Source organism: Camelus bactrianus, chromosome 2 (genome assembly GCF_048773025.1).
Source record: "Camelus bactrianus isolate YW-2024 breed Bactrian camel chromosome 2, ASM4877302v1, whole genome shotgun sequence".
NCBI classification, from domain to species: Eukaryota; Metazoa; Chordata; class Mammalia; order Artiodactyla; family Camelidae; genus Camelus; species Camelus bactrianus.
Window position 1 is genome coordinate 84,336,706 of NC_133540.1, and position 27,363 is coordinate 84,364,068.

The 27,363-nt window shown below is 37.8% G+C and overlaps 1 protein-coding gene across 7 annotated transcripts in view; it reads left to right on the forward strand.

The window, feature by feature from the left end:
- Window positions 1-26,239, forward strand: part of NPFFR2 (neuropeptide FF receptor 2) — a 58,212-nt gene extending 31,973 nt beyond the window's left edge. For 3 of the 7 annotated variants that reach the window (XM_074344763.1, XM_074344788.1, XM_045506126.2), the window contains 4 exons: window positions 15,675-16,009; window positions 19,561-19,611; window positions 20,466-20,565; window positions 22,442-26,239. In XM_074344763.1, coding sequence (XP_074200864.1) covers window positions 15,675-16,009; window positions 19,561-19,611; window positions 20,466-20,565; window positions 22,442-23,276 — 1,321 coding nt within the window. In that variant the 3' untranslated portion in view covers window positions 23,277-26,239. Of the gene's footprint in view, window positions 1-1,205; window positions 1,288-15,674; window positions 16,010-19,560; window positions 19,612-20,465; window positions 20,566-22,441 lie in introns of all 7 variants that reach the window. The other 4 variants (XM_045506127.2, XM_074344786.1, XM_074344767.1 and 1 more) reach the window with 2 other exon arrangements.
- Window positions 26,240-27,363: the final 1,124 nt, after the last annotated feature.

Sequence of the window (27,363 nt, forward strand, 5' to 3'; positions counted from 1 at the left end):
GAATGGTGATTGAAAAACCAATTGTATGCTTGTAATGGACCTTGTGATTGCTTCCTTAATATTCATATCCGTTTTCCTAGAAACAACTTTATTTTTATTTGGCAGTTTTCCCTGTCTATACCTCCCTTGATCCATGCCACTAGTCTATGCTCTTTGAAAGATGGTGACAGTTTTAAGCAGGAGATGTATAATTGAGGCCTCATCAGTACTATGAATTAGAACTTTCTGCAATGATGGAAATATCCAATATAGTAGCCAGCAGCCAGTAAGCTACTGAGTGCTTGAAATGCGGCTAGTGTGACTAAGAAAATTAAATTATTTTATTTAATTAAAGTAGCCACAAGTGGCTAGCGTCTACCATATTAGCTGATCAGTGTAATATCATCACCTGATATGAGCTCAAGGATCATCATATTACTGATTCAAATCAACGAGACTAATGGAGTTTTCCTGGGATCTTCTGGGAAAGAAGTTTTCTGTCTCTTTTGAGCAGATGCTTTTGATAAACCCTTTCTCCCTGGATGTAGTTGTGAGGAGTGACTGAGAGCCACACTGGAAACGTGAAAGGTAGCCATCCTTAGAATAAGTAGACATGATGGAAGACACCTGCAGACAGACAGAAACCAGTTTCTTTCTGATGCTAAGCTACTAAATAAAACCAACTCTGATGTTGCCCCTACTTCTGTATTTTCCAGTAACATATGCCTTAAATCTCTCTCAGTGTTAAACACAACTGAAATGGGTCTCCTCTTGGATTGGAGTGTATCTGCAACATGGAACAGCCTGTATCAATCAAAGTGCCGTTTATAGCTATTTCAGTTAAACTGGAATTAGTTCTCAGAAATATTTTAAAGGCAAAAAAGATGCAGAACAGATTATATGATGTCACATTTAAGTGAATGATTCAAAAAAAATCCCTGTAAGTGAGAGATTACAGACAAGCAAGGAGAGAGTCTAGAATGGTGCCTATGGTGATAGATTAGTGGAGACATCACTATGAATTCACATTTAGCTAAATACAGACAAACATGGTTACATGTAGAAACATTTACAGACGTGTGTATACACAGGGGTTAGTGTGCGTATATGTAGCTCCTTGCTCGACAGCTAAGAGGGCTTGGACCATCTGTTCTTTCCCTTCCCCAGTAGCAGTGAGTGCACCCAGGCCCAGCGCTTGGCTTCTAACACCATTCTCTAATAACCAGGGCTCCTCAGAGAAGAGGCTGATTATAGGCCTGGGGCAAGAAATCACACAAGGTGAGCCTGAAGCACCTCACAGTGCCAAAAGTAAGTACATGCCCCCCCATCCGAAAAAGGGCGGGGGGTACATATTATAGGAAATAACTTCAAGAGCTCCCAATGGCCAAAACTGAAATAATCGGGGCAAAAAAAATAAATGAGTCTGTATTGAATTATAACTCAAAATATAAGACAGACACTTATGAGTCCATCTTAATAGAAACAAACAACTGAATAAATAAATAAATGGGAAAGAAGAGACAGCTTCCTCATGCAGGAGAGTTCCAAATGATTTATATAGCTAGCTACTTCAACTTCAAGGAGCTGGAGCATAAAGCCCTACTCCTTAAGAGTGGACTAAGCATGGTAACTTCCTTCCAAAGAGTACACTGTGAAAAGGGGACGGGGCAGAAAGGGTAACTTGATGGTGGAGAAACCTGAGCAACACTACCTCAGTCAGGTGATTAGAGTCAATGTCAAATGTGATAGTCATACTAATGGTAGATACCTTTGATGATGATGTGATGAGAATGACACTTTGTTTCTGTGGTTCATCCCCCAAGCCCATAACCCCAATTTAATCATGAGAAAAACATGACATAAACATCATTTTGAGGGACATTCTAAAAAGTACATGACCAGTACTGTTCAAAAATCTCGAGGTTATCAAAAACAATGAAAATCTGAAAAACTGTTACATCCAAGAGAGCCCTAAGGAAGTGTGACCGTTAACTATATTGTGGTATTGTGAGTGGGATTCTGGAACAGAAAAGGACATTAGGTACAAACAAAGGAAATACGAATGTTAGTTAAATAATAATGCATCAGTCTTGGTCCAGGAATTTTAACAAATGTACCATACTGATATAAAACATTAATAGGTAAAACTGAGTTTGGAGTAAATGGGAACTCTGTGCACTAACCTCTTAATTTTTCTGTAAATCTAAAACTATTCTAAAATAAAATGTTTATTTAAAACTTACACACAAACACACACACATATGTGTGTATGTTACTACAGAATCAAAGATGGAGAAAGTTTTGAAGTGACGCACAGTAGTCTCACACAGCAGGTAATAATGGTCGAGGGAGTGAGAATTGGGAAGGAAGTAGAGGAGAAAACTGTAGCCACACGTAAAATATCCAGTGCATAAACTAATCAGGGAGTGGAATACAAAATATATCAATGATATTGTAAATATGTAATCATTAAATACACTTGTGAATGAAAATAAAGTTTCACGAATAAATGACAATATTGATAAAATCTTAGGACAAGTCAAGGAGGTTTTCTTTTATTTCTGTTATTTTTATGCAGTACCTGTCGTAAAATATTAGAGGCAAATAATGTTGAAACTTGATGAGAAAAACATAATTCTGGACATCCTCCACAGAAATTATGATTCAACAGATTTGTCGTTACTTCTCCAAGAATTTGCATTTTTTTTTTTTACACAACCTCCCCACCCCAGTGTTTCTCATAAGCTAACATGTTTCAGAAACTTGAATGCAATACATGTCAAAACTGTCTGGCAATCTCACCCAGCAGAGGCTGTGGATTCATGGGGAAGAGCGCCGTAAACTGCTAGGCAATCTCACCCAGCAGAGGCTGTGGATTCATGGGGAAGAGCGCCGTTAACTGCTAAGATCAGAGGGTCATGCAGGAACTGACATTTCATCAAATTTTAAAGACTGAGTTGCAGCCTGTGGCTGTGAGAAAGAGCGCATCCTACAAAAGAGCAGACAGCACAGCCAAGGCGGGGAGGAATGAATGAAATACTCTGTGTTTGGAAATAGCAAAAGGGCCACCGAGGCTAGAGGGCCTACGTCTAGAAAGATAGGCAAATGCCAAATGCAGCAAGTCATCAAATGCTTCTCTGTGAGACTTTTTCCTTCAGTTTATCACCAATTTATTTTTGTATTTTAAAGAATGAAATAACCTAATTTCATCTATGTCTTGGAAAAAAAAATACTCTGAAGAGACTGACTGCAAGAGGAAAGAAAATTGGGTAAAAGATCATTATTTTGTATATATATTTAGGAAAAGCTCATTATTTTATCTTCCTTATAACCAAACTGTTATATTCTAATAAAACTGATTTTACATATTCACTTATATTTCATTTTAAGAAAACTGCATACGAACTACCCCCCGCACCAAGCACGTACCCCCAAAATGAATCTTAAGCATCAAATGTGTTAGACCAGATAAGAAGTCAAGATTCAGACTGAAAAGAAGCCATTGGCTTTGACTGTTAGGAAGTGGCCTTAGCAAGTACAGATACATTGAAAAGTGGAGACAGGAGCCAATATGACTAAAGACAGAAAGTAGTCTTTAGGAAAATTGGTAAGTGAGTGCTAGACAAAAAGGCAGGCTTGAGAGTGATCAAGTCATTTTAGCATAAATACAACCTAATGTACCCAAGCCATGACAGAGGGAGAGTCATCCAGGGAAAAGGAACACTCATCACTCACTTTTGCTGCTCTCTTAGATGGTAGGTCCATGATGTAATCATAAACGGTAATTAAAGAAGCCGTATGCACTGTCAGCAAAACATATTTAAAATGTCTGTTCAATGTTGCTGCCTACAGCAAACAGAATTTCAAGAAAGTGTAAATATTGCCCTTCTAATTACAAAGTAATAAATTACCTAAGTGGAATCTTCTATTTTCTTCAAAATGAGAAAGTGTTTTCTCCACCCCCACGTTATCTAGTAATGACTTGCCCAGGTATGTAGGACAAAATGTTTTTTAAAAATAATCATCTTTTTTATATGTCTCTAGGTTTCCATTATTCACCTCTATGTGCATCCTCATATTCATTCTATTTAAAAATACTCCTTTCCTACAGACTCAGACATAGAAACAAACATATATTCACCGAAGGGGAAAGGGGAGAGAGAGAAATTAGGAGTTTGAGATTAGCAGATACAAACTACTATATATAAAATAGATAAACAAGGTCGCACTGTATAGCACTAGGAATGACATTCAACATCTTGTAATAAAGTATAATGGAAAAGAATCTGAAAAAGAATACATATATACACATACACACACACACACACACATATATATAATCTGAATCAATTTGCTGTAAACTAGAAATTAATACAACATTGTAAATCAACTATACTTCGATAAAAACATTTTTTTAAAAACACTTCTTCCCTGAGTTCCTTTCTTCCAGGCTTTTACCAATGTAACCCAGGTACTTGACACTGAATATATTATGTTTCTGTTCGCAGCATAAACTACTATTAGGAAAACACCTGCTCCCTATATAACATATTATAGAAATACTTTGAGCACACCTACCACCTCTTCCAGGGGCTGTGTTGGGCCAGGTAAATGGACAATTTACTGCTAAATCTAATAAAAGGTAGAATTACATATAAAGAGAAGGAACATTCAACCACTCTCCTAATCACCACACTCACATAACTGAGGTCTCTTGCGACCCTCTTTCCAAATGACCTTTAATGAGGGAGCACACAATTAACATTCTCTCCATGATTTCAGTCCTGGGGCAAATGAAGTTCTTTTAAAAGGAGGTAGAATATTAATTAGCACCCCTAAATGTCGTTCATCTTGCCAGTCTTTAACACTCAAGCTGGAAGTGCTGCGGAGCCTGATAGGCACCCACTTAAAACCTTCACTGCAGGAGCTCACTGCTCAGATGAGGGCTCCATCTGGAACCAGCATATCTCTTGGCACAGATGTGTCCTGATTTCTAAGGCAAATTCTCCCCGAGGCTTTAATTTTCACTTCATTTCATTTGCCTGTTTTGCTATGGCAGTTTTTCACACATTTTAGCTCTTAGGGAGCCAGTATTAAATGACGTATTCTTATAAAAAATAGATTTGCCTAGAGGATATTTCAGTCAGATAAAGTGAGCGTAAATTACGTTTAGTTTTCAATCTCAATTTCAATCTCTGGATTTTAAAGGTCATTTATATTGTGTATATGTGTTGGGGTGATATGGTGGTGACATTTCCTCTTTTCTTTATAGAACCACTCTTGTATTAAAAACAAAAAGTGCATAAAACTTGGGAAAATAATGGTATCTGATCCTTATAAAAGTATAATTGATGTGTTGTCTCTTAATGTTTGTTCTATAGGACATGTCATAATTTATTAGACATAAATGATCATGTTTTAGTTTTTTGAAGTTCTTCCATAATGGGCTGTCTTATCCATCACTCAAACATAATTTTAAAAAGCATGCTTTTATTTCTTAATTGTAGCTAATTTGTAATGAAAGTTGATCATGTTGACTCACTGGCTGTATGCTTTATTTTAGAGTGAGAATTTGCATGCATAATACCACTAACAGGTTTTAAAACGCTATCATCCAAACAGTAGTACATGAACGCATACAATATTTTTCCCCCCAGGAACTCAAGAAACAAAGGTAAATAAGATCGAATCATTTCTCTTCCATTCTTTTTAAACATTTTGTCTTGAGTTAACTGTAGATTCACACACAGTTATTAGAAATAATACAGAGAGATACTGTTTACCAAGTTTCCCAAAATGTAACATCTTACATAACTATAGTATAAAACTGCAACCATTGGAATTGCTCAGATTTTACCAGTTTCATGTACTCTTCTGTGTGTTTACACATTTAGTTATATGCAATTTTATAATATGTGCAGATTTGTTTGACCACCACAGCTGTCAGAATACTGAACAATTTCATCACAAGGATCCCTCACGCTACCCATCCACAGCAACAGCCACCTCCCACTCTCCAGCCTCCTTAAGCCCTGGAAACCACTAATATAGTCTCCATTTCTAGAATTTTGTGATCTCTAGAATGTTATATAAAAAAATCACATAACATGAAAATTTTTGAGATTGATCTTTTCAGCTCAGCATAATTCTATTAAATTGCTTCTGCATATTTGTCAAAAAACAGTTGGACACATTTGTGTGGGTCTGTTTCTGGGTTCTCTATTCTGTTCCACTGATGTATGTGTCTATCCCCACATTGATCTACACATTTATTGCATTTCTATCAAAATCCACACAAGGATTTTTTGTGGACATAGGCAACTTTATTCTAACCTTTACATGGAAAGGCACAGGGTCTAGAATAAAACAACTTTAAAAAGAAGGATAAAGTGGAAGGAATCACTCTACTTGTTGCTTAGGCTTTCTATACAGCTACATTCATAAAGGCAACATGATGCTGGGACAAAAATTAACTTAAAATGGATCAGAGACCTAATGTCAAACTTCAACAATAAAAAAGACAAAAATAAGAGAAACTATTTGTTATCTGGGTTTGGAAAAGATAAAATTCATAAATTGGATTTGATAAAAACTGAGAACTTCAGCTCTTCAAAAGCCTGACTGAACCCTTACTGATATACAACCTAACTAGGACATATAAAGGTGAAGGTTAATAACTGATTCAGTAGGTCTTAGCTGACCTTCCACCACCCACTGCTGAAAAAATTTAGAGACGCCAAGAGTGCAGTGAACACCTGGAGAGGGTATTTTGTCGGAGAAAACTGGTGAAGGACAGATTGGGAGAAAATGTTTGCAAACCACACATCTGATAAATGAATTGCATCCAGACTATATTAAAAAATCTCGCAAAATTCAATATTAAGAAAACAAACAACCCAGGGAAAGCTTGGCAAAAGATTTAAACAAACACCCACTAAAGATACATACATAGCAAATAAACACATGGAAACATGCTCACCACCATTATCATTAGGGAAATGCAAATTAAAACCACACTGATGTAAATAAGGACAGAAGACCTTCAGCTTACTTCCTCTCAGAAGTACAACAAAATCACAACTACCTACAGAACAACTGTCCGTGAAAGAGACTGAAACCCACCAGAAGACATTTACAACTTAACACACAAAGCAGGAACCACAATGAGCCCGGTAGGAGGGGTGGACTTGTGATATAAGCAAGCCTCATATCCCAGGTGGGCGACCCACAAACTGGAGAATAACTACACTGCTGAGGTTCTCCCGCAGGAGTGAGTTCTGAGCCCTGCGTCGGGCTTCCCAGTCTGGGGGTCCTGCACTAGGAAGACAAGCCCCCAGAACATTTGGTTTTGAAGGCCAGCAGGGCTTAATTTCAGGAGCCCCACAGGACTGGAGGAAATAGAGACTTCACTCCTAAATGCGCATACAAAACCTCACTTGCACCGAGACCCACGGCAAAAGCGATAATTTGACAGAAGCATGAGCCAGACCTACCTGCTCATTTTGGAGGGTCTCCTGGAGAGGTGAGGGGTGGCTGCGGCTCACCCCGGGGACAAAGACGCCAGCGGCAGCCATACTCGCAAGCTCCTTCCGCAGCTTGGAAGCGGTTCTGGCAGGCAACAAGGTGAGATCCGCCTTCCAGCTCATTAGTGCCAACACCTGGCCCCACCCAACTGCCTTTGAGCGCCAGTGAAGGGACACCTCAGGCCAGACAACTGATTGGGTGGAGACACAGCCCCACCCACCAGCCGACTACTTCCTGAGCCCACAGCAGCCTCTAAACAAGCTTCAGTACAAGGCCCTGCACGCCAGAGGGCCAAGACCCAGCTCCCCCCACCAGTGGGCAGGCACTGGCCCTGCCCTCCAGGAAGCCTGCACAAGCCTCTAGACCAGCTTCACCCACCAGGGGGCAGACAGCAGACCCACAAAAGCCACAGTCCTGCAGCCTCTGGAGCCAGCCCACCCACAATAGGCCAGATGCTACCCTTGGACCAGCTGGGCCCTGGCCCTGCCCACTAGTAGGCCAGTGTGAGCTTCGTTACATCCCAGACCCCATATGTTATGGAGGTTCCCCCACAGGAGTGGGAGTTCTGAGCCACTTGTCAGTCTTCGCAGTCTGGGGGTCCTGCATCAGGAAGACAAGCCCCCAGAACAACTGTGTCAGGACCTATCCCCCCTCAAAGTGACCTGACACCAGTCCTGGGATCCCTGGGCCCTGCAGCTAGACTCCAGAGCCTGCCAGGAGTTTGGCACTAACCCTAGGACCTGGCTTTCTGCTGCAGCCTGTGGGCAGGCAACAGCCCTGGAGTCTTCAGGACCCCGGCTCCACCCACCAGGGAGCCAGCACGCGTTCCAAGGGTCCTAGGCTTCTGCAGCTGGCTGCCTTGTGACCAGGCCCGGCTAATCAGCAGCCACAGCATCCACACAAGGCAGGGCCTTAGGTGCCAACCTAGCCTGCCACAGCAGAAGGACCCATGCAGTCCTTTTAGGGGGAATCCCTAGAGAGGCGATGAGAGAGGAGTGCACTGCCAGGATTCAGAAGACATCTCCTATAGAGGCCCCTTCTCTGAGGTCAAGAATGTAACTAATTCATACATAAAAATACCAACAGCAACTTAGACAAAATAAGGCAGCAGAGGAACATGTTCTAGATGAAATATAACCAAGCAGGACCCTGTGGGGCCTTCCCAGAACACACCTCTTCATATCCTCCACCTGTCTCTTATCTGTAGGGAACCTTTAGTCTTCCAGGCTTCTCTGAGTTCCAAAGAGTACACTTAATCAGAGAAGTGAGAAAATGCGAAAGAAAGGAAAACAGTCAAGCAAGACAAAATAATAATAGTTTTGCCATTAAACAGACTCAAGGACCTGTAGTTCCTCCTCAAGGGCTACAGATAATATTCTAAGCCATGTCCAATGAGCTGTTTTTCAGAGACTGGAACCCCCACCAGGTGGAAGAAGTTAACTGTGTGCCACCCACACGCACTTAGACCCCAGACCAGCTGGAACCAGAAGGTTGATGATGCTGAATCCCAATTACCTCACCGCCAACCAATCAGAAAAATGCCTACGAGCTGATCACGCACCCCACAACCCCGCTTCCTCGTCCTATCTTTAGAAACCTTTCCCTGAAAGCCTTCAGGGAGCTCCAGCCTTTTAAGCAGTAGCTTCCCTGGACTCTGCCTGGTGCTCTGCAATAAATGCTGCGCTTTCCTTCACCACACCCTGGTGTCAGTAGATTGAGTTTACTGCAATGCCCCGGCAAGCAGACCCAAGTTTGGTTCAGTAACAGAAGGAACAAGATAAAACCCCAGAAGAAGAAGAACCAAGTGACGTGGAGATAGGCAAATCCATCTGAGATAGAGTTCAGAGCAATGATCGTAAAGGTGATGAAAGAACTCGGGAGAATGGATGCACAGAGAGAGAAGTTAGAGGTTTTTAACAAAGAGTTAGAAAATATAAAGAACAACCAGAGATGAAAAATACAATATTTGAGTCATTATATGTGGATGACATGATACTATATATAGAAAACCCTAAAGTCTCCACACAAAAACTACTGGAGCTGACAAAAGAATTCAGCAAGGTAGCAGGTTACAAGATTAACATACAGAAGTCAGCTGCATTTCTTTACACTAACAATGAAGTATCAGAAAAGGAAAGTAAAGAAATAATCCCTTTTAGAATTCCATCCAAAAAACTAAAATACTTAGGAATAAATCTGACCAAGGAAGTGAAAAACTTGTACATGGAGAACTACAAAACATTGACTAAGGAAGTTAAAAATGACTTAAAGAAATGGAAAGCTATCCCATGTTCTTGGACTGGAAGAATTAATATTGTTTAAAATGGCCACACTGCCCAAGGCAGTCTACAGATTTAATGTGATTCCTATCAAATTACCCAGGAAATTTTTCACAGAACTACAACAAATAATCCTAAAATTTATATGGAATCACAAAAGACCCAGAATTACCAAAGCAATACTGAAGAAAAAGAATGAAGCTGGAGGAATAACCCTCCCAGACTTCAGACAATACTACAGAGCTACAGTAATCAAAACAGAATGGTATTGGTACAAAAACAGACATATGAATCAATGGAACAGAATAGAGAGCCACAAAATGAACCCACAAACTTTTGGTCAATTAATCTTTGACAAAGGAGGCAAGAACATACAATAGAGTAAAGACAGTCTCTTCAGCAAATGGTGTTGGGATAACTGGACAGCTGCATGTAAATCAAAAAAGTTAGAACACTCCCTCACATCATATACAAAAATAAACTCAAAATGGCTTAAAGATTGAAACATAAGAAAAGACACTATACATCTCTTAGAAGAAAACATAGGCAACACATTATCGGACATAAATCTTAGCAATCTTCTCCTAAGGCAATCTACCCAGGCAATAGAAATAAAAGTAAAAATAAACAAATAGGACCTAATTAAACTTACAAGATTTTGCACAGCAAAGGAAACCATAAGCAAAATAAAAAGACAACCTATGGAATGGGAGAAAATATTTGCAAAAGATGAGACTGACAAGGGCTTAATTTCCATAATATATAAATAGCTCATTCAACTTATGGGCAGAAAACCTAAACAAGCAATTCTCCAATGAAGACATACAAATGGCCAATAGGCACATGAAAAAAAGCTCAATATCATTAATTATCAGAAAAATGCAAATGAAAACTACAATAAGGTGTAACCTCACACCAGTCAGAATGGCCATCATCCAAAAGTCCACAAACAATAAACGTTGGAGAGGGTGTGGAGGAAAGGGAACCCTCCTACACTGCTGGTGGGACTGCAGTTTGGTGCAGCCATTGTGGAAAACAGTATGGAGATTCCTCAAAAGACTAAAAATAGACTTATCATGTGACCCAGCAATCCCACTCCTATGCATATATCCAAAGGGAACCTTAATTTGAAAAGATACATGCACCCCAGTGTTCATAGCAGCATTATTCACAATAGCCAAGACATGGAAACAACTTAAATATCCATCAACAAATGACTGGATAAAGAAGATGTGGTATATTTATACAACGGAATACTACTCAGCCATAAGAAAGGATAAAATAATGCCATTTGCAGCAACATGGATGGACCTGGAGATTGTCATTCTAAGTGAAGTAAGCCAGAAAGAGAAAGAAAAATACCATATGATATCACTTATATGTGGAATCTAAAAAAAAAAGGACAAATGAATTTATCTATAAAACAGAAACAGACTCACAGACATAGAAAACAACTTATGGCTACTGGGGTTGGGAAGGGAATGGGAATGGATAAATTGGGGGTTCGAGATTTGCAGATATTGACTACTATATATAAAGTAGATAAACAGCAAGTTCATACTGTATAGCACAGGAAACTGTATTCAGTATCTTATAATAACTTATGGTGAAAAAGAATATGAAAACAAATATATGTATTTTCATGTATGACTGAAGCATTATGCTGTACACCAGAAATTGATACAGCATTGTAAACTAACTATACTTCAGTAAAAAAAAATATATAAAAAAAAAAGAAAATGATTAGAAAATAATAAGACTTCTTTCAAATTTTACCCAGGGGCAATGGGGAAATTAGCCTCAGATAATAAAATTAAAGGGTCAGCAGAATATAAATAAAGTTGCTTTTATGTTGCATCCCACGAGCCATGCTTGTTCAATGGAGCCATTATATTTGAACTAAACTGTCTTCATCCCACGTGCTTTGGAGAATCCAGCACCCTCTTGTCTCCCCCACCACAGTACCTCCAAGAATTCTCGGGATCTATAAGAAGCATTCCTGTTTCTATCTCTTCATTGATTGCTGCTCTTTTCTCTCTGCCCTACACTAACCCAAACATTAGAACATTTCCCTTGATAACTAAAAAATACCTCCCACAGAGATAGTCATATTTAATAGACTTGCTGACAGTATGGAACTATAGGTAGGGAATAGTACAAAAATTAGTTTAAAATGAAATATTAGGCATGATACATTCTTGAAGGTCCTTGGCCATATTCATCCCATGGAACTGTATTCTGGTTAGTTTCCAACTCTCCAGTTGCCCACCCCACCACCCCATCCTCAGCTATGTTGCTGACCTTCACAGTCTTAGGAGACCCTCTCTGTATGTTTCCCAACTCTTCCAGTTGTTAGCTGTGGAGCCTGGGTCAGATGACTTAACGTTTTTCTATTTTTCTTTCCTTATATATTAAATCAAGATATAATTAGTAGCCATCTCCTACTAGGAAGATTAAATGGGTTGACACATATAAAGCAATTAACATTGTATCCAGCACAGAGATGAAGTGAAAATACTCAATGGTAATTAAGCACTTAAGTTAATAAAGAATTTAAGAATAATAAAGTACTTAACTGTATCTTTGGTTATTCTATTCAACATCATTATACCCTAGAGGATAAGACTGCATCCATTTTCATACAAAGAGAACTTCTCTAAGTATTTTTCTAAATGAAACAGTTCTCACCTCAATAGAATGTGTTACTTCCTTGAAAATAATATTATCATTCTCCCCAGGATATTTATGTAAAAATATAAAGTAAAAATATTGGTAGGAGATAGACTGAAATATTAGATTGTGCATTTCCAGATATATGTGAATGATGTGAATGATTATTCAATTCTCTGTGCATATTGTATTTTATAGCTGAAACCTGAATTACCGTCTTTAAAATCAGAGATCCTACTCAATTTCACGACTTCATAATTTCAAGGATATAGGCAATTAAGGTACTTAATCAAAGGAGGTCTGGGACATCGAAGGTGGCTTTAGGACGCCTCTTCCTGCATTAGACGCTTACTCTGGCTCAGAATAATAGATGAGGTCTCCAAATTAGATGGATATTACCCGTCACAGCAGAGTGTTCCGCCCATGAACGCATCACAGCAGAGTGTTTGGTCTCCATTTTACACCCCAGCTTACATGATATTTCCTAGGGAGTTACACCTCATAAATCCATAGATTTAGTATTTATTTACTATAAGCAAGATTTACACAGGAATATCCTATTAAAGCCTTTAAATAGGATGAACACCAAAGAGCAGTTGTCTCTGTTGTATGACATTGAGATAAGGGGGCCCCCCTAGGATCAGTCGGGACCTGGCTTTTCTCTGCCTCACGACAGTAATACTACAGGGGATGATGTAGTTCCTAAATTCATATTATTATAAGTCAACCTAATGGCTATTACCTCATGTACGAAAATTTTACAATTGCACATCAGCAGGAATTAACGGTTAAAATATGACAGATTCTTTGCTTACCTCTCTGTATTGCATTTTGCATGCTGTCTTGCCAAATATAGTTATCAAGCCAATAGTAGGGATAGTGAAATCCAGGCTGGCCCCAAGACAAAATATGATTTTAGTTTATCAAAAATCTATTGGAAGAAGAGGAAAGGAGGCACTTCTGTCTCAAATAACGTGGAGTTTAAGTTAATACACAGGAAGGTTTTGAATCCTCTTCGATCTCAAACTTCCTAACACTTTTATCTCAACAGATACCACGGATGGATATCTGCTTTGGAAATATGGGGTTGCTTTAAGCCAGGATATAAGAAAAAAATGTCTTATGTCTTATAATATATTCTACCCATATGTTTGTCAGCTCTAATTGAATCCATGGACAGATGTCTTTTATTAGTAACTCTTAGCTACCTACATTTTTCCTCATGCCGTTCTCATTTGTATTTATAGTGTTTCCTTGCCTTAGGTATACATATCTTCACAAATTTGTATGAATGCTTTTCTTTGAAGACTTTCATTGAAATGATTTTTATCAAGCTGATAGGTATTCTCAATATCAGTTTCTGGACCCCAAAGATATTCTCAACTTGACTTTGTATAACAGCCTGCTTCTGATTCTACACAAATTCCTGTTTTCTTCCTCTTCTCCAAGCTCTCACCCCATCCCACACTCACTTTGCTTTTCATTTTTTGTATTTATTTGGACTTAGGGATACGAAATACAGAAAAGCAAAAGTGAATTTTAAAAATTTGAGGAAAGGGAAAAAATTAAATGGCAAAATAATAGGAGCTGTTGGGACGAAAAATGATCCCCTTTAACTGACTTACTTCATATTCATAACTTAATCTTGTTTATTCTTCCCTGTACCTAAGATACAAAGAGAAAACTATCCAAAGTTCAGTAGCAGAAGTGAATATACATATCTTAATCCTTATGCAGTATTGACAAAAGATAAACATGCTCCCCTAATACAATATAAATGTGTACTTGGTAAAAGACTGGAAAATGCAAAGTGATAATGAGGTCACTATATGACCTTGCAAATTGGGATCTGACTATCTACTTGCCGAGACTCATTTCAATCTATCCTCAACAATTCACAGTCCATGAAACTACTCCAAAAAAGTGAATATGAGAGTTCACTTGCATAAGTCCACTGTTAAATTCATTTTCATTTCAGGGCACGTATAACCTGTCAACTTTACAAGACATGCAGAAAAGAGTTAACAAGCAGACTTGAGACTGCTGTCTTTAAAAAGGCCTGCTTTTGCGGTTGGCCCTGAGTTGGAGTTTGGGAACTTAAATTCCAGACAGTTCCCTATACCAATATAAAGTTTCCTTAAATGATGCATGACTCACTAGGTATAAGCTGTTCATGCAAACAACATAGTTCATCCTGCTCACCAACTTTCCATCCAGGAGTCTGGAATTTTGACATATCTCAAAAGAAGTTGCCCACATGACCACTATTTAATTAAAAATCTGGGGAATTGAGTTTCTAAGGAGCTTCCCTGGTAGACAGCACTTCCCACGTGTTGTCAAACTCATTGCTGGAGGAACTAAGCGTATCCCGTGTGACTCCATTGAGAGGCAACTCCTGGAAGCGTGTCCCTGCTGTCCTGCAGATTTTACCCTGTGTGCCTTTTTATTTCTGATTTTGCTTTGTATCCCTTCACTGTCATACTCTGAGTCCTGTGAGGCCTTCTAGTAAATCACCAAACCTGGGAGTGTTCATGGGGACTTCTGACACACAACAGTTGATTGAAATGTCTTTATTTAAGATTTATAGATTCCAAATAAGTATTTATTGAATATATACTATGTGAATGGAATAATGCTAAATGAAACCAAGATAAGTAACCTAGAACTAGTTTAAGAAATTCTATTTTGTGGCTATGTCAACATACAGAATTGTATAAAGAGAATATTCAGTTTACTGAGTCAAAGAGAATAAGGAAAATCCAAGAAGCTTGTTTCAACGAGAGTTTTGAAGTTGCAGACACTTCATTCAAATATTAGGAAAGCTCAAGTCATCTTATTTAGCATGAAAAGAACAAGTAGGTTTTGACAGATTATGACATCTGGAGGCAGGAGGAAAAGGAGTTATGGAAGGTTTCCCTTGAAACTTGCGAGTAGACGGAAGGTATGATAAAGAGGGAGATAATACAGGGTATATCAAGGAAATAAAATATAATAATAAGTGTTCCTCGTGGCACAAAGTGGGATTTTCAAATGCTCTTGGTTAAAAGCCTAATAATTTGAATGCCTTATTTATAACTCAGTTCCACGCAAAACTTATGGATTATTATAAAAGACCCTTCAAAATTCCATAGCATTGTAAAAGCATCTCTCTTACGTGCTTTTAAACTTATGTTCCCCTGCTTTTTAATCATGCTTTTTCTTTTCTGCCTCTTCTTTGTTCAGGTCCATCATGAGTGAGAAATGGGACTCAAACTCTTCAGAAACCTGGCACCACATCTGGAGTGTCAATGCCACAAAGCATGATCTGTACGCAGACGGCAACATCACCTATGTGAGCTACTATCTCCACCAGCCTCAAGTGGCTGCAGTCTTCATTATTTCCTACTTTCTAATCTTCTTCCTGTGCATGGTGGGAAACACAGTGGTTTGCTTTATTGTAATGAGGAACAAACATATGCACACTGTCACTAATCTCTTCATCTTGAACCTGGCCATAAGTGATTTACTAGTTGGCATATTCTGTATGCCTACCACGCTGCTGGACAATATCATAGCAGGTATGTTGATTTGTGTGCAGCTCAAAGATGATATGAGAAAATGATTGTCCCATATTCCCGTAGCCATGACAGGATCATTTATTCATTCACAAATATTCACGGAGTTCTGAGAACAGCTCTGAGTAGTTATCCTGAAGGTGTCTACATTCTAAAGGAGGCTAACAACAAGAACAAATAGCGATATAAGTCATCAGAGAATAATAAGAATTACGGAGAAAAATAAAGCAAATAACAGAGGTGAAGTGTGAAGCTATTATTTTTATAGAGTGTTTACTGAAGGTCATCAGCGAATGAGATTTAACACTTCTTACTAAAGACTTTGAACTTGCTTAGCACGGTTCAGGGCATGTATAATATGGTAGAAATATCATTGAGAATATTACAGACTGTTGGGTGAGGGTTTAGCTCAGAATATTATGGACTGTTGGGTGAGGGTTTAGCTCAGTGCTAAGCATGCACAAGAGCCTGGATTCAATCCCGAGTACTTCCATTAAAAATGTATTATCAACTATAAAGTTCAAAGAACTGGTAAGTGGTTTCCAGTGGCTTACCGGTGGTTTCAATTAATGAAATGTCTTCAGTCTAACGGGAATAGGCATTTAGTCCCTCTTGTGGTTAGCTGGGGAGATTGCCAACAGTTTTTGATGGAAGATGGAGTAGCGATATCAATGATTTCTCACAAAGAGGTGGTTTCCTCGTGTAGTGGTAATTCACATGTGCAACATAAGTAATGGTGAGGGTGCTACCCTGGAGTGCTTCTGGGACCAGATTACTACTTCTTTTGCACCACATCACATACTCTGGGAGTGAGGAAGAGTGTAGTTCCCAGTACAGTTTTGGTGCATAGTGCTTGTTTAGTAAATATTTGCTGTATTAACTAATGAACAGCTCTCAAGACATTCATATTCCAACTTTGTATAAGAAAAAAATGAAACCAAAGCAGCATGTTGAAGATATTTAGATCAGCTTGAGCCATACCACAGTTCTCATCCTTTCATGGCATTCAACATCAGTTTACTGGAGAATAAGTGGTTTCCTTCTAGAATTTACTTCTGTTTCTTTCCTTTCACTGAAGTGGGAGCCAGGGAGAGTTTAGATTGCCTATTCTGTCATCATGTACTAAATAGAGCCTGGGTTTTTGTATCTTGTGATGATAGCAATTTTTCTCATAAAATGATTTTTTGTTTTCCTAGTGTTAATAAGGGTATCACATTTTGATTTGCTTAGGTTTTTTTTTTTTTTTTTTTTTTTTGAGTGTAGCTATCAGTAATGTATCCTCAGAATTATCTTCCAGGAGTGTTAAATTTCTTGTCAATACTTTTGAACGTATCAAAAACACACAAAAAAAAGGGTAAATAGCATCTTTTTTACCTGGACATACCCCTCCAGGTGCTCTCTATCATCTTGATCCTATCCAGAGACACTGCTCTCTGGGTATGGAGCTCAGCTATCGCTCTGGGAGCTTTCTTCACTGAGGCCCTAATAATTGTCTTACTCTCTGTTTATGCTCAATCCTCTGTGTTCTGGACACCATCTCTCTTTTTTTTTTTTTATTGGTTTATTCCTCTATTAGCTTCCTGAAAAAGGATGCATTGAGATAAAAATGTTTGAGATATTGTATCTGAAAATATCTTTATTCTGCCTTCACACTTCTTTGTAGTTAGCTGTGTAAAGTATTCTAGGCTGAACTTTTTTTCCCCTCAAAATATTTAAAGAGATTTCTCTATTGCTGCTGCTGGGAAACCTGGTGTCACTGCTGGAAAATCTGATGCGACCTGACTCTTGCTTCTTTTACTTCTGACTGGTACTTTGCTCTTCTTCCTGAAGGCTTTCAGAGCTTCTCTTTACCCCTGGTGTTCTGAATTTTAGGCCGTTATGCCCTGATGTAAGTCTTTCTATTTTCCATTTATTGTGCTGCACATAAACTAGGTCCTTTCAATGAAAAAAAAAAAGAAAAGAATGCCCTTCAATCCTGGGGAACTTTCTCCTAGGGTTCCTTTTCATTTTCCTTTCTTCAGCTCGTATTAATCAGATATTGGAGCTGCTGGGTTGCTCTCTGTTGGAAATATTTTTTCTTCCATTTTCTGCTTCTCATTATTCTACTTTCAAAGATCTTAACTTTCTCTTCCAAACTCTATGTTGACATAAATTCAGCAGCCATTTCTGTTTTCCTGTTTTAGATTCTCTGAGCTATTTTTCTTTTCTTATACCACCTCCTTATACCACCATGCACATAATTTTCATGGATAAAATGTGTTATGTCCCTGAGGTTATTAGTAATAATTTTTCTGTTTTTAATTTTTTTGTCTACCTGATTCATATTGGCTTTCTCCTGTTTTGTTCTCCCTATTTGCTTTAGTCTCCTTCTTTCATGTTTGCGATTTCCCTAACGTCAGCTACGACTTAGATGTGTGTGTTTCAGAGTGAGGCCCTGTACGGCTGCCTTGAAACTCAGCCTGCCTGGGGTTTGGGGTTAAAGCCCACGCTCAGCTTCATTAGTCTGGGTGATTCGTTGGGAAATCCACAACTGAAAAAATCTGCCGGTCAAAATTCGTCAGTGTTCTTGGAAGGATAACTTTCCCCGGAAGGAAATTCTCTCATCTACTGCCATCGGGACATGAGGCTGGCTGCTGCATCCTGGAGCTCAGCTGGTCTCTGAACCAGCAATATCCTATGCCGAGTGTACGTGTATTTTCACTTCATCCTTCTCATCATTGTGACACCCACTCTGCCTGTAGGTGGTGACTCAGTGTCTAGATTCCCTGTGCTTTGACCTCCTCAGAGAGTAACCTCCTTTCTTCCACTGGCCTGGGGAAAAGCCAGAGGCATCCAATTGCATTTATACATAATTCAGCCAATTGTGTTATTTTCCCAAATTTACATTCACTAGTGTCTGGCACCTCCTTTCTGGGGATTTACGTTCTTTTTGTCCTAGTGCTATCATGTCAGTCGAGTTTGGTGAGAGTGGCTATACACACTTTTTTGCATTTTTGTTGAACAGTAAATACTATAACAAGCAAACAAATTTTAGGACTGGGAAGACATGTTTCCTTTTCATTTCTATTCAGTGGAACCATTCAAGCACCTATTTTAAGGTGGTCTGGATAGATGACAAAAATTTTTTTAAGTGTTCCTGGATCATTTAGGTTATTGGAATTTTTTTAATTAGGTAAGAATATTTTAATAACAAATTGTAAATATTTTAAAAAGATAAATTTTAAAAATTTGAGAAAAATGTAGCATTCATCTTTCAGGAAATGAGAATATTTTGCTAGTGGAAGAATAATAGAGTTACTTTCCTGTAATAGCAGAGGGGCTTGTAGAATATCAAACTAAATTTGATTTGATTGATATCAAATATCAAATATGATAATTTTACCAATTTCTTTTATAAACCTTCTAGGAACTGAAGTTCAGTTAGGAAGTAATTCAAACAGACTACTTTTGTTCATGCAAAGTGCTCTTTATTCTCAAAGAACGTCTTAGCTCAGGCTGCTATAACAGAATGCCATATACTGAGTGGCTTGAACAACAGACATTTATTTTCACAGTTCTGGAGGCGAGGAGTCTGAGAAGAAGGTGCCAGCATGGCTGGGTTCTTGGTGAGGGTCCTTTTTCTGATTTGTAGATTGCTGTGTCCTCACGTGGCCTTTCCTCAGTGCATGCATATGGACAGAGTTCTGTTTCTTACTCTTCTTATGAGGGCACTAATCCTATCATGTGGGCATCACCCTCATGGCCTCATCTAAACCTAACCATTTCCCAAAGGCCCCACCTCCAAATACCATCACACTGGGGGTTAACTCTTCCATATCGCAATTTGGAAGGGAATACAGACTCACTCCCTAACAAAGTATCTCTGAGGTAAATTGTTTCATTGTGTTATATATAACTAAATATTAACTTTATTCTACATGTAACTCCTGATTCCTCTTAAGTTATAGAATACATTTGCAAATTTGAGAACCAATGTTCTTCCTGTTTTATTCATTTAAAGGACACTATTGCATAAGGGTTAATGGTTTGGGCTCTGAAATTATACTGCTAGGGTTTAAATTTGTGTGTTTGTTACCTTTTTTACATCATCAGGAGACTAATAAAGCCTTCAAAAGCCTATTGTGGGGATTGGATATGTTAACAGATGCAAAGCATTTATTGCAGAGTATACAATGCTGTTACCAAAAGTTACTAAGTCATATAAGTTTTGACATTATTATTAGTATCCTGAAAAACAGAGCTCTGAATGTATTAATAAAAATAATGCGATGCATTGATTGTTCCCCAGATATCATTTTGGAAACAGCTGCATCAATCTGATTTCATGTCTTTCTCCTTATAATTTCAGGAAAATTTTATATATATATATATATATATATATATATATATATATATATATATATATATAATTTCATATATATGATCTTTTCAAAGACTAACTGTTCCATTTCCCTTTCAGGATGGCCATTTGGAAGCACAATGTGTAAGATAAGTGGCTTGGTCCAGGGAATGTCTGTTGCAGCTTCAGTCTTCACTTTAGTTGCAATAGCAGTGGACAGGTAGGTCAGCACCAAACTCTAAATCCAGAAAATTGGGTATGCATGCAACTAATCCACCTAACCAGTGAAAAATGTATAATCTACTAAATTTGGGTATATCTGCTCAATATATACCCCTTTAAGAGCAAGGCATGTAGTACTAAAGGCTCAGTAATAAGAAAATAAAACTACTCAGATTTCCATATTTTAAGATTGAATGATTAGGGATCCTGCAAGCTTTAGTTCAGGCCACTATAACAAGATATTATAGACTATTTGTTGAATGGATAAATGAAAAAATAATATTTGAAGTTTCGATGGTTACAAAAAGAGCAAAATATCTAAAATTGCACCTATGAATTAGCCATAATTTAAGGGTGAGCAAATGGGAGAATTCCCTAATTAGAAGACTAGATGAAAATTTGAAGGTTAAGAGAGAAGGTCTTACACATGCATTGAAGGAGCTATAAAGACAACAAAGCAGTCAAAGCTCAAGTTAACTAGTCATTGTATAAAGATATTAGATAGATTAATTTGGAGTTGCTGCTGGGCCACTTAAAAGCTCTAAGTTTCCTTAACTGCAGATCTGGACAGTAATAATTTTCATAACACTTCGGTTTTACAGAGTTATCACAAAAATCAAAGAAGATTCAGTATGTGATAGTACTTTGAAAAATATAAAATGTTATACAGTTGTCTAACAGTATGGTTGATTATCTTATAATGAACATAACGAGTATCAGTAATTACATCAAGAATCACAGTAACAAAACAGCAGTAAAACGAATCAGGCTCCCTCTACATAGCGATGTTGAAGCTTCATGCTCACCAGAGGACATGGAACACTGGGAATGTGCATAAACAGAACTCACACGGAAACTCTCAGACTCTTAGAGCTGTGAAACCAACTGTGAGAACGCTTAGTGGCTTCAAACAATAATGCTTTAATATTTCCCACAACTCTGTGGATTGCCTGGGTGCCTCTGTGTGGTGGGTGCTCCTGCTCTGTGTCTTGCAGCTGACATCACTCATGCTTCTTCTCACGCCACGCTTGCTAATGTTCACTTGGCCAAAGCAAGCTGCACGGCCAAGCATACAGATCATACGTGAGGGGCCACAGAAGGGCGTGAAAGAGGGTTTAAGAATATGGGCTCTGGAGTCAAAAATACCTATGTAAAAATCATGTGTGATTAAGAGCAAGACTTTTTACTTTTTTAGAGCCTGTTTCCCCATCTTTTAAGTAGGAACGCTTAAAGAGACTACCTATGCAAACCAATGGAAAGGATCCGGGAACAGAATATTAAATGCTCATTTTGTTACAGACTAGTTACCACTAGTATTTTCGTTATTAACAGTGTCAGATATACTCAACTTATTCATATTTTGAGTTGAAATTTATCTCATATATCAATTACACAAAATGATGGTGCATGTCTCTCTAGCTAATGGTAATTTCTCTTTTTTTTTTAATTGAAGTATAGTCAGATTATAATGTTATATCAATTTCTGGTGTACAACATAATGTTTCAGTCATACATATACATGCATATATTCATTTTCATATCTCTTTTGTTATAGGTTACTAGAAGATATTGAATATAGTTCCCTGTGCTGTACAGTAGAAACTTGTGGTTTATATATTTTATATATAGTAGTTAGTATCTGCAAATCTCAAACTCCCAGTTTATTCCTTCCCACCCCCTTTCCTCCCCTGGTAACTATGTTTGTTCTGTGAGTCTGTTTCTGTTTTGTAAGTAAGTTCATTTGTGTCTTTTTTCTTTTTTAGATTCCACATATAAGTGATATCATATGGTATTATTTACTTAAATAAATTTAATTCATGACTCAATAAAAAGTTATGAGGCAATCCTTGTCTGATATTTGCCTTTAATTACAGGTTCCAGTGTGTCGTTTATCCTTTTAAACCAAAGCTCAGTATCAAGACATCATTTGTCATTATTATGATCATCTGGGTCCTGGCCATCGCCATTATAGCCCCATCTGCAATAATGTTACATGTGAAAGAAGAAAAATATTACCGAGTGACACTCAACTCTCAGAATAAAACAGGCCCAGTCTACTGGTGCCGTGAAGACTGGCCAAACCAGGAAATGAGGAAGACCTACACCACTGTGCTGTTTGCCAACATCTACCTGGCTCCCATGTTCCTCATCGTCATCATGTATGGAAGAATTGGAATTGCACTCTTCAAGACGACGGTGCCTCACAGAGGCACACAGAACCAGGAGCAGTGGCACATGGTGTCCAAGAAGAAGCAGAAGGTCATTAAGATGCTCCTGACTGTGGCCCTGCTTTTCATCCTCTCCTGGCTGCCCCTGTGGACTCTGATGATGCTCTCAGACTATGCTGACCTGTCTCCAGATGAACTGAGGCTCATCAACATCTACGTCTACCCCTTTGCACATTGGCTGGCCTTTTGCAACAGCAGCGTCAACCCCATCATTTATGGTTTCTTCAATGAGAATTTTCGCCGTGGTTTCCAAGATGCTTTTTGCCTCCGGCTCTGCAGAAAAAGAGTGAAGTCCAAGGAAGCCTACACCCTGAGAGCTAAAAACAACATGGTCATAACCACATCTCATCTGTCGGCTCCGGAACTCACAATTAAAAGCCCACAAGAGGAAATTGTGCTTTGTAGCAAAAGTGCTGAAAAACCCATACAGGAATTAATGACGGAAGAATTAGAAGAACTTACCAATAGCAATGAGATGTAATGAGGGCTGGTGTGATGATTTTAACTCTCCTTTGTATTATATAGCGAAATACTGTTGCTTCCTATGGCTTTGTACGGCAGTTATTCTAAGAATGCTAGGTGCTCTGTCTGGAAAAAAGTAAATAAAATGGTTTGTTTGTAATCAATCTTATTGTATTTAAAAAATGTACAGAGATTCATATACAAATTTGCCTGGATTAATCTGTTTTCTATGACCAATTTTCAAAGCTTGTTCTTTTCCAATTTAGCTATTTGTGTATCAGTCAAACATGTATTGTATGTGTTTGTAACACACGCATTTCCTTGAATGGTGATATATGAGCAGTTCTTTGCATGAGAGCACATTTTGTCAATTCACCCTTTGCTTTCGAATTTGAAATGTTAGACTCCAGAACTATTTATCTGTTTGTGCTTTTTAATGTGTACTTGGCTTTCTTAGAAATAAGAATTGCAATAGCAAATAAAGGGACACTGTATTTCTTTGTATTTTAAAGGCTGATTTTGTTTTCTTTCAAAGATAACAGTTAAAGTTCTTAAAGTCATAACATTGTTCCATAGGAGTTATTGTTGGCTTTTTAATGTTTTCCTGAATGAATTTAAGCCTGAGCCAAACCCGTGTTTCTTATAGAGGTGATTCAGGATCCCAACTTGACCTCCTTTCTAACAGAATAGAACCTCTGATATAAAGAAGCAAATCTTTTAATAATGCAGCTGTTGGCAGAAGAATGGTAGCACTCTTTTAAAGCGCTTAGTCAGAGATGTTCAATAATCGTCATTAGACTCCCGTGAAGTCTGTGTAGAGCAAGACCAGTTATTCCAGGTTTCCTACTGGCACAACCTGTAAATCTAGCGGTCCTACCGGATTAGTAAACAGTACCACTATTAAAAAGAGAATGATGAGTCCCCGGATTCTGCTAGGTTATGATTATGTAAAGCCAACAGTTGCAAGTACTGGCTTTTATTCTACAGTGAGATAGTCCCTAGAAAACTGGGAACTATAAAACAACAAATAGTTTGACATATAAAAATAAATACCTGGGCTTGGACCCACTGTATTTTTTCAGTCATTAATGTGGTTCAATTTAAAAGTTTTTCAATATCATAGGCCTTCGGGAAAATACTTGCTGCATTTTCAATTAAATTAGGCTATGTGATATTTGAATATGTAAGTGTTACGTATTTCCAATACTTTTGCAAACTTTATTATTTCTTCTACATCACACAGTCTACGTGTTGTGATGAACTTATTCTGGACTTCTTCAGTAACCATTTCTTTATTATAAAATGTACATATTATAAAATATAAGAACAAGTATCATAAAAATAACACCTGTTACTTGTTGAGTTTTCAAGAAATACAGAATGGTACAAAAATTGCATGTAATTCCCCTTTAAGGAAAAAAAATAGTGAAGACACTTATTCTAAACACCTCTTAATCAGCACCCTGTACGTGTGTCTTTTCCGAGTAATTAAGAATGCCTTTGTTATTGCCTACCTCACAGTATCTTTAACTATTACATTTCTTTAGATATTAAATTTCTTTCTTCAGCTTTGCTGCTTTAACTATAGAAAGTCATTGAAACTTGTGGTTTTGATTACTAGTATAGCTGAACATTGTTCTGTGTTTCTTACCAATTTACACTTATTCCTCTTCTCATTCTTTGGCCATTTTCTCATTGTATTTTTTGTTATTGTTTTTGCTTTTTATTTATTACTATGTAATTTTTTATTAGTCCTCAATAACAGGCAGAATGATCTTTTTAAAAAACATTAAAAATAATGTCATTTCTCTGCTTAAAAGCCATTAACAGTTTTTTTTTTTAATTTTGGAAAAAAGCAAACTCTTTACTAAGACTTTCACACCTTTACTTTTTCTGCCCCTGTCCACTTCTTAACCTCACCTCGAGCCCCACACTCTTCATTCACACTGCCTGCCTGTATCTTCCTCTATCTTTGCCAAGTTCTTTGCTGCTTCTGGGTTTGCACCTGCTTTCTTCCTGCCAGAACTATTTTCCCTGTTGCCCTCCACACCCTTGCTCTCTCATACTTCAGGAGTCAACCCAAAACTCACCTGAGCCTTGTTTATTTCTTCAAAGCAATTCTCATTATCTGTAATTATCTTCAGAACTCATTTATTCACCTGTGTACTGTACATATGCCCTACCAGAGGGTAAATTCTAGAAGGGCAGAGATTTTATCTTATCCCTGTATCTCCATTGTCTAAAATAGTGTTTGGCACATAATGGATACACAATAATATTTATTGAACAAATTAATCAAGTAGTTGCAAATATTTTCCAGTTTTAATTTGCATTTTATCTGTAATTGAGTTATATTTCAATTTTAGATATTAAAAATAATTCAGATTATAATGAAAACAGTGGATAATACAGAAAAACAGACAAAGTAAAATGATTTCTTGTGTGGTCACCCAGTGATAACTGCTCTTGCTGTCATTTTGGGGCATGAGTACATGCTTTCTTTAATAAAGCTATGATTCTGGGGTGTATACTTTATAACGTTTTATTCATTTAGTGTATCAAGAATGTTTCCATGTTGTTTAATATTCTCAAATATTGTATTCATATTAATACTATACCTTAATTTATTATTATCTGTGGTTAGAAATATAAGTTGCTTCTTGAATCTATAAAATGATGCAGTTATATAATACTGGGCATATTTATGATTATCTTAGACTAGTCTTAACAAAAAATGCAATTGCTTGACCAAAATATATGTACATTTCTTTATGTTTTAATACACACTGTCAAATATTTCTTCAAGTTTTAATATTTTACACTTAGTGATGTTAGAGAATTTATTCACTTACACACTCTCAAATACTGCATATTCAGTAAAACAAATTTTTTCTCACCCGTTTATTAAAAGAGGACTTGTATCCCCATATTTCATTTCATTTCATTGTTACGCAGCTGGACATTAAAATAATCTTTATTCAATTTGATTCATTTGTATTCAGTTGTCTTCACTTGTATTTGTAGGAGAATAAAACTTTTCCCTTTGTCTTGGTTCTTTGGCTGGCCTAATAATTAAATAGACATAAGACAGAGTAACAGGAGAAAAGCAACTTTAATTACATATGTATAGGAGCTTCACAAAGACCTGAGAGGCTCCCCAAAAGTCAGGCAGTTGAGGCATACACGCAATCCTGAGCTGAGAAGTGGGGAGGGGTCTGAGACTCCAAAGGACAGGAAGACAATTCCCTGAAGGATGGGAACAAATGTTTGGTAGAGGAATGTTTGTCACGCCACGTGAAGTCTTTCGTATGTAAAAAATGATATGTATGTTTGATAATAGCCCTCTTTCTGGGACAGGCTCCCTATCTAAGTTGTTTTAGGCAGTTAAGGGAGAGACAAAGAGATTTTCTTGAGTCTATTGGTCCTTAATCATCTTCAGCTTGAAATAATCCGCCTGCCAAAGTGGCACTTTCTGGGACGGCCTCCTCTGAACCCCATCATATTCACTTGCATTTCTGTCTTAGTCAATTCCCTCTTCATATCCTTTGCTCTCTTTTTGGTTAGATTATTTGACTTTTTCCTCAGCAATCTGTAAAAGTGCTCCCTAATTCAGGGTATTCATCTCTGATGATCAGAGATGTTTCAAACACTTACGCTATTTGATGTGTAACTATGTATGTGTATATACACGGATGTGAGGATAAAGGTCAAGCCACTATAACAGAGTCCAAAAATATATTGGCTTAACAAGATAGAGACGTAAATTTTGCTCTCATAAAATTGTACCTGATGTTAGTGGTGCAGTTTAGTGGGAACCTTATTACCATATAGCAGCAGTAAGTATCCCCATTTTACAGGTGAGGAACTGACCTCACAGAGGTGAAGGGAATTCTCTAAGATCACGTAATAAGGGAGCAATGGAGCCAAATTCTAACTGGTATCAGCATTTAATGGGTGTTTATTATGTGGCGTGCACTGTGCTAAGCTCTTTACAGTCATCATCTCACTGAATCCTTATATACTATGAGGTAAATGTTTTCACTACCCACCACTTCAGACAGACACAAAAGCTGAAGCCTAGAAACATGAAGTATCCTTCCACTTTG